We start from the raw sequence: 8,047 nt of genomic DNA, 5'->3' as shown, positions 1-8,047 counted from the left end.
CGCTTGGCTTTCTTCCTCTGCTTCTCTGCATCTGCGGCCCTGTGCGTCTCTCCATGTGCTCTCTCAGTTTATGTCTGCACTTGTGCTTGTCTCACGGACATGCACCCCACCCCGGTCATACAATACCCACTGGCACCCCTCCCCGCCACAGTGCTAGTTTCTAGGCAGACTCCACTATGTCTTGTTTAAGTAGAATTCCTCACCTGTCTCTTACAGCTATCTTAAGTGAAGGGAACATTCACACACATCAGTTTCAACAAGGTTTTAATTCAACCCATAACAGTTACTGTTGATAGTACTGATTCACAGAATTATCCAGATGAGACAAACCAACCCTCTCTCTTATTAAAGCTAAAAGCACAATTGTAGTTTTGGGGTTGTTTTTGTTTGTTTGTTTGTTTGTTTTTTACTCAGGGTCAAATTTGTGTCCATCTGAATAATATGAGTAAGAAGAAAGAAGAACTTCTGGAAATTAAATTGAATGAGGAAAGGCAGAGCCAGAAACACCAGGTAGGTGCTCATAATCATTAACCACAAGGGTGTATGGCTTTGGCAGGCATGGGAGGTTTTGGGTTTCTTTGTGACTGTGGCACTGTGAGAGATTGTGTCTCTCTCCAGACATCTGTTTCTGTATATGCATGTGCAGTACATTTTTCTAAATGCATTTATTCCTCTGTGTGTCACCATACCAGAGTGTGCACAAGCAATGTGAGTGTTCCAGGACATGTAGACATCATGATTTCCCCAATACATCTGCTTTGTTGAGAATTTTTCTCTTCTCTCCCATCCCACCCACACACACTTCCCTGGCCTCTACAAAGCCTCTCTCAAGAAGTCTCTGCCAGGGTAATTTGAAATCCTGCTTCCCCTTCTGCTGTTAGAATGACCTGGATTGCAAGAAGCCATTAATCATGACACAGATAACACACTAGCAGGGCCAGATCCAGGGTTTTGGCCGCACCAAGCAGCCAAAAAAAAAAAAGCTTGCGATCGCGATCTGTTCCGGCAATTCGGCGGGAGGTCCTTTGCTCCAAGCCGGAGTGAGGGACCGTCTGCCGAATTGCTGCCGAATAGCTGGACATGCCGCCCCTCTCCGGAGTGGCTGCTCCAAGCACCTGCTTGACAAGCTGGTGCCTGGAGCCGGCCCTGCACACTAGTAACATAAACTTTGCTCTTGTAATGCTAGAGGATGCTTCTCAGGAATTGCCTCATGCTAATTTGTTATGGGTTACAACTAAATTCTCCCAACTACACATGGAGGCCTTTATGAAAAATCTCAGGACTCTCCCCATGTCCCTGCCCCACCCTGTCCCTGGCTGTATCTCTTCATTATAGGAAGAGACAGAAACTGTGAGGAAGAAAATCATGTCAGAATTTGAGGAACTGGAGAAGATTTTGCAGGAACAAAGGCAACCTTTGGTGGCCCAGCTGGAAGAGCTGAACAAGGACATTGTGAAGAGGGAGAATGAAAACGTCACCAAACTCCTTGAGGAGATTTCGTTTCTCAGTAACCTGATAAAGGAGTTGAAAGAAAAATGTCGGCAGCCAGTGAGTGAATTCCTGCAGGTGAGGCAGATTATACACCCTCAGTTCCCTGCAAGGAAACACTCCTGAACTATTGAATATGAGTATTGTTCATTTCTCAGGCTGGCTGGAAACAATTCCATTTCACAACAAGTTTCAAGGTTTCAAAATGGTTTTGTTCCAGTGCAGAATGAAAACAAGATATTTTGAAACTTTTCACAAAAAATAGAGAGATGGAGACACTCAATAGCCTGGTGGTTGGGGCAATGGCACGAGTAGAGTCAGAGACAAGTCCAGACTTTGCCCAATTCAGAGCAGAGATTTGACCCCGGAGTCTTGCTTTCTGATGTATTCCATTCTGGAGATGAGAAAACTGTTGTTGAACCAGATTAATTTCTGCAAAATATTTCTGTTTTTATCAAAGGGTGTTTTTCAATGGAAAAAAAGTTTCATTGAAAATTTTTCACCCAAGTATAATAATAATTTTAAGTTGCCAGCTATATACTGAGAGATGCATATAGAACTCAAGTAGTGAAGGCAAAGTGAGCATCCTGAAGCGCAGGAGGGATGCAAAGTGTGTAACCTGTGGACTGACCTCTCCTCTCTCGCTTTCTCCCATCTAGGACATCAGAAGCACCTTGAACAGGTATGTTGCTCACCCTCAAACTCCCCTCTCCCCAATACTTCACTATGCTGGAAAAGGCCTAGAAACCATGTTAATATGGCATCTCCTTAGTGCATGAGAGTGAACTGTGCAGGTCAGGGTCATGCTTCAGATGCAATTTTCCCTCTGAATTTAATCCTGGGGTTTTATCATTTTATGATCCATTCTACAGAAAAGATTATTAACCTGAACATATGTTCTGAATAAATTGAATCTCCAGGAGATTGGAGGTATCTCTATTTTAGGGGTGGACTATGGGCCTTTCAGCTGATCACTGGTCACAGTTCTAACAACATTTGTAGTTAACAAGATTTTGTTTTACAAGCTGATGACTCCTTGGAGGTGAGTTTGGAGGGAATGGGTATCAGTCCAGATCCTATTGGGCCAATGTTCACAGCACAGAGACCTCCAGACAGGGCCGGCTCCAGGCACCAGCCGACCAAGCATGTGCTTAGGGCGGCACCTGGTAAGGGGCGGCCAATCTTGGGGTGGCGGGGGGCGCTCAGGGTTTTCTTTCGAGAGGTTCGGTCGGTCGGCGCAGGGGGTGGGGTGGGTTGTTTTTGTTTCGGCAGCTGGGCACGCGCTGGGGGGTGGGATTTGGCAGTGGCGCTCCGCGGGGGTTGGGGGGCTTGAGTGGGGGGTTCGGCGGTGCTCTGCGGGGGGCTGGGGGGTTCGGCAACGCTCGGTGAGGGGGTTCGGCAGCACTGCGTTCGGCGGCCCTCTGCGGGGGGGGGGTGGGAGGCAGGGTGTTCGGCGGCGCTCCGCAGGGCGGGTGTTCGGCGGTGCGGTGCTGCACGGGGGGCTGAGGGGTTCGGCGGCACGGTGCTCCGCAGGAGTTGGGGGGTTTGGCTGGGGGGTTCGGCGGCGCTCCATGTGGGGCTCGGGGGGTTGGCAGTGCTTGGTGGGGCAGTTCGGCAGCATGGCGTTTGGCGGCGCTCCGCGGAGGTGGGGTGTTGGGCGGCACGCCGCAGGGGGTTGTTCGTCTGCACAGTGCTCCACGGGGGGCTGGGGGGTTCGGCAGCGCTCGGTGAGGGGGTTCGGCAGCACTGCGTTCGGCGGCCCTCTGCGGTGGGGGGGGGAGGCGGGGTGTTCGGCGGCGCTCCGCAGGGCGGGTGTTCGGCGGTGCGGTGCTGCATGGGGGGCTGAGGGGTTCGGCGGCACGGTGCTCCGCAGGAGTTGGGGGGTTTGGCTGGGGGGTTCGGTGGCGCTCCGTGTGGGGCTCGGGGGGTTGGCAGTGCTCGGCGGGGCGGTTCGCAGCATGGCGTTTGGCGGCGCTCCGCGGAGGTGGGGTGTTGGGCGGCGCGCCGCAGGGGGTTGTTCGTCTGCACAGTGCTCCGCGGGGGGCTGAGGGGTTCGGCGGTGTGGCGCTCCGTGGGGGTTGGGGGGTTTGGCTGGGGGGTTCGGCGGCGCTCCGTGGGGGGTTGGGGGGGTTCGGCAGCACTCGGCGGGGGAGTTTGGCACCATGACGTTAGGCGGCGCTCCACGGGGGGAGGGGGGGTGTTCGGCGGCACTCTGCAGGGGGAGTGTTCGGCTGCACGGCACTCCGCAGGGGGTGGGGGGTTTGGCGGGGGGGATCGGCGGCGCTCCGTGGGGGAATGGGAGGGTGGCATTGCAGTGCTGAGGGTGTGTGTTATGGCGGCGCTATGGAGGGCGGCACTCTTTTTTTTGCTTGGGGCGGCCAAAAAGTTAGAGCCGGCCCTGCCTCCAGAAATGTTGGAAACATATTGACTATCAAAGCATGGGGGCAAAGGAGTGGAGACTGAAATCCCTTTGTAGCTGAGAGCTGGTCTTTGCAGTTCACGGTTCAATTATATTAATAGGCCATTGGCAAAGCTGGGTAGAAATCTTGCAGTGCCATAGAATATGCCGTACCTGGTTTAAGATAGCAATAAACTAAAGCATTGGGTCTCTTTTGTCCAACAACTTTCACTAGTATGAAATAATAAATTATCACACACAATAATGTTGCTCTCTAGATGCAAGCAGGTGAAAGATCGGCCACCAGTGGAGATTTCACCTGAACTGGAAGAGAAACTAAGTACTTTGCACCAACTTGGTATTGTTCCAGAGGAGATTCTGAAGAAATTTACAGGTACTGAGAAAGGGTCTAAAGGGTGAAACTGAGATATGTTTCTGTGGCTCTAGACGGAGACAGGTTCTATCAAATTCATAGAGCAGCTAATTGTGAATGGTGATTGGATTGTGATGTACAGTAGTTGTGACAATGGCAAAGTGCGCACTATGGGAGAGGAAGAAAGGGTCATGTCCTGTGAGGTAACTTGACTTTTCATTTCCTTGCTTTGTGTAAGATCTGTTATGTTTGTGTGTCATAACCTTTGTTGTTTTACATCAATGCCTTTTGTGTATTCATTACCTAGGGGGTCAATATTTTAGTGAGGGGAGCTGACCACGGTAGGAGTTGTTCGGAGCTGTATCACAGAACTGCACTTGTAGTGGAGATGATTTTATCCATCAGCTGCTGCACATGTCTGGCAAATAAAACCTCTGTCAGGAGCTGCATAGAAAGCTTAAGAGTGTAGCTAGTGACAGAAGGTTTTGTCCATATGCCATAGAAGACTGTATCTGTTGGCTACCCACTGGCACTTATACTTTCAGATATGATGCACAATGGCTAAAAGAGACCTTAATTTAAAAAGCAAAATTGTACTCACTGCACCAGATCTACTCAAGATTAATCTCTCTACCAATGTGTGTGTAGTTAGACAATCTTTTTAAAAAGATATTCGACAAAACAAGTCTAACTGCTACAAATTTCAATCATAGACTAAATTTTCAAATCCTTCCTATTATGTTTATTAAAAGAAATCAAACAAAAACCACACAGAAAATTAAAAGGGCATAAAAAACTAACACTCTGTGAAATTTTACACTAAAGGCCACCTACATTTAGAGAGAAATTTATTCCCCATTTTAAAGCCCATTTTCATAATGTTACCTTAACTATGGAGCAACAACCACCAGGGTTCCATAATAACAAGATAGGGAGACGTGGATGGGTTAGAGTTCTATAAAATCCTGATTTGTGGCCATGTTTATGACCCCATCTTGCCATCTCATCTGGCATCCCCGCGTTCACATGCATGAAAGTAATGGTTTATCAAAACTGGTTTATCTAGACAACTCTTATTAATTCTTCAGTGCTTTCATGGTCCTTCAGAGCTAGACAGAATGGCCAAAGTAGGCAATAGTAAAATCAGTATTTTATTACCCACTTAGCTCACATTCCCAGCATACACAAAAGGGAGTGTGTGTGATGAAGGTACAGATCTGATTTCCTTCCTGAAGACACCCTATCCAGCCAATCCCTGCTGTCCTGTCTCCCCTGACTAACTCTCACCCAACCAAACCCTGGTCTTGAAGCAATGGAACCTAACTCGGTGGGTCAGAGAGATACATCACCTCCCTGGTAGGGTGAGAGGTATGATAGCTCCCTCAGCGCTGGTGAGTTGTAGGAACAATTTATATAGAATCCTTAGATCTCTAAGAGCTCTGCAATGTGAGGAAGTGCCTTAAAGGGGAAAATAGGAACTCACCTGTGCTTTTTTGCAGATTTTTCCCTTTCAAAATTGTAGGAAATATGGGAAGTGCACTGAAATAAATATACCTGTTGCCATTGAGAAAGTGAACTAATATCATTACAAATTAGACACTGATCGTGTGTTTTCTCTGGTTTTTTTGCTAGCTGCTTTAAACAGGAAACAGGAACCGGAAACTCAGCATGCCACAGTCTCAGGGAAGAAGAAACTTTGCTCAGGTATTTTCTCTGGCAGTTCTTTCTTCTTTCTTTATTAAAAACATTATAAAGTATTAGCCAATATGAGACAAGTTAAAAATATTCACCAGCTGTTCCCTAGTTGCTGAGGAGTTAAGTGCCCAGATTACTGCTTCCCCTGTGAGAGCCCTAGCCACTGAGCTATGGGGTATTCTGGTGTGGGTTTCCCTCCATCTCTCCTGCTGAAACTGTTTTCCTGTGAGTATTCATGTATTTATATACAGTACCAGGGATTAGAAGCTGAGTCTCCCATCTTGCAGGTGAGTGCCCTAATTACTAGACCATAGAGTCATTTTCTTTTTGACCCAAGGACAATACATGATTGTATACAAAGTGAAACAGCTTTGCCAAGAGAGACAGAGACCCGCACCTGAATACCCCATGGCCCAGGGTACTCACCTGGGAGGTGGGAGACCTAGATTCAAGTCCCTGCTCTGACTCAGACAGATTTAGGAGTGGACCCTGCGTGCCCACATCCTGGGGGAGTACTCTGTCCACTGGGCTATTGGTACAAGGAGGGAGGCCACCATCAGTTCCTCCAGCTGTGTTTTGGGGTGGAAGAGCCCAGCCCAGTAGCCACACTCCAAGGTGACCTCTGAGCAGAACTACTGGATCAGGTCTCTGCAGATGAGCTAGGCACGGGGGATGCCTAATTTGAGAACACACTGGGGCTTACACATGAGCTAGGTATCAGGACTTAGGCAGCTCCTCCTTTTTCCCCCTTTTAAAGATGGGCACTACATTAGTCCTTCTCCAATCTTCTGGGACCTTTCCTGTCATCCATTTGTGAGCAAATATTTTTGCCAAATTATTATTGAGGGACTCTTAGGATCACAGTTACCCTTTAAAAAGCAGGTGATGGAGCAGATAATATGGGAGTCGATTAATAAAGAATTAAAAGGGGGTAATGTAATTAACACAAATCAACATGGGTTTATGGAAAATAGATCCTGTCAAAGTAGCTTGATATCATTTTTTTGATGCAATTGCATGTTTGGTTGATAAATGTAATAGTGCTGGCATAATAAACCTCTGTAAGGCATTTGACTTGGTACCACATGATATTTTGATTAAAAAACTAAAACATAAAATTAACAAGGTACATATTAAATGGATTAAAAACAGGCTGATAGGTCTCAAAATGTAATCGTGAGTAGGTAATCAGCATTGAGCGGATGTATTTCCAACAGGATACCACAGGGATCAGTTCTTGGGCCCAGGCTATTTAATATTTTATTAATGAACTAGAAAAAAACATAAAATCATCACTGATAAAGTTTGCAGATGACAAAAATTGGGAACTGGTAAATAATGACAAGGACAGGTCACTGATTCAGAGCAATCTGGGTTGCTTGGGAAACTGGGCACAAGCAAACAATATGTGTTTTAATACGGGAAAATGTAAAGTGTAGATCTAGGAACAAAGAATGTAGGCCGTAATTACAGGATGGGAAGACTCTATCCAGGGAAGTAGTGACCCTGAAAAAGATTTGTGAGTCATGGCGGATAATCACCTGAATACGAATTCCCAGTGTGAAGCTGTGGTCAAAATGGGTAATATGATCCTGGGATGCACAGAATATTGAGTAGGAGTACAGAGATTAATTTACCTCTGTATTCGGCACTGGGGTGGCTGCTGCTGGAATCCTGTGTCCAGTTCTGGTGCCCACTATATGAGAAGGATGTTGATAAATTGGAGAGGGGCCAGAGAAGAGTCACAAGAATGATTAAAGGATTAAAAACATGCCTTTCAGTGATAGACTCAAGGAGCTCAATCTCTTTAGTTTAACAAAGAGAGGGTTAAGGGGTGACTGGATTACAGTTTATAAATACCTATTGGGTGGGGGAACAAATATTTAATAATGGACTCGTCAGTCTATCAGTGAAAGATATAACATGAACCAATGGCTGGAAGTTGAAGCTACACCAGCGGTTCTCAACCCGCAGCCTGCATGTGGCCCTATTAGCACACAGCTGCGGACCAGCTCAATTGTGTGCTAAAGGCTGGCCCACATGCCGGGGTCCCAGGTTCCTGACTGCCCAGCATGGAGGGGTCTGGGCTGCCC

At 47.3% G+C, this 8,047-nt stretch overlaps 1 protein-coding gene across 1 annotated transcript; it reads left to right on the top strand.

Annotated features, from left to right (window-relative positions):
- Positions 1-172: 172 nt before the first annotated feature.
- On the top strand, positions 173-7,531 carry LOC101949038 (tripartite motif-containing protein 10-like). The gene is made up of 5 exons (XM_065580205.1): positions 173-510; positions 1,336-1,566; positions 2,148-2,170; positions 4,165-4,280; positions 5,892-7,531. The coding sequence occupies exons 1-5, from the start codon at positions 442-444 to the stop codon at positions 5,999-6,001; spliced, it is 549 nt and encodes a 182-aa protein (XP_065436277.1). The 5' UTR covers positions 173-441; the 3' UTR covers positions 6,002-7,531.
- The last annotated feature ends 516 nt before the right edge of the window (positions 7,532-8,047 follow it).

This window comes from Chrysemys picta, unplaced genomic scaffold, assembly GCF_011386835.1.
Source record: "Chrysemys picta bellii isolate R12L10 unplaced genomic scaffold, ASM1138683v2 scaf1965, whole genome shotgun sequence".
In the NCBI taxonomy this organism is placed as follows: domain Eukaryota; kingdom Metazoa; phylum Chordata; order Testudines; family Emydidae; genus Chrysemys; species Chrysemys picta.
The sequence above is the reverse complement of the archived record's forward strand: the minus strand, read 5'-3'. Positions and strand labels throughout refer to the sequence as shown.

What these genes read in the sequence shown, in the direction of transcription:
- LOC101949038 (XM_065580205.1), top strand. Translation starts at nt 442, where the DNA reads ATGAGTAAGAAGAAAGAAGAACTTCTGGAAATTAAATTGAATGAGGAA. An exon ending in CAGTGAGTGAATTCCTGCAG is followed by an intron (nt 1,567 to 2,147) that starts GTGAGGCAGATT and finishes TCTCCCATCTAG; the next exon opens with GACATCAGAAGCACCTTGAA. An exon ending in GATTCTGAAGAAATTTACAG is followed by an intron (nt 4,281 to 5,891) that starts GTACTGAGAAAG and finishes TTTTTTTGCTAG; the next exon opens with CTGCTTTAAACAGGAAACAG.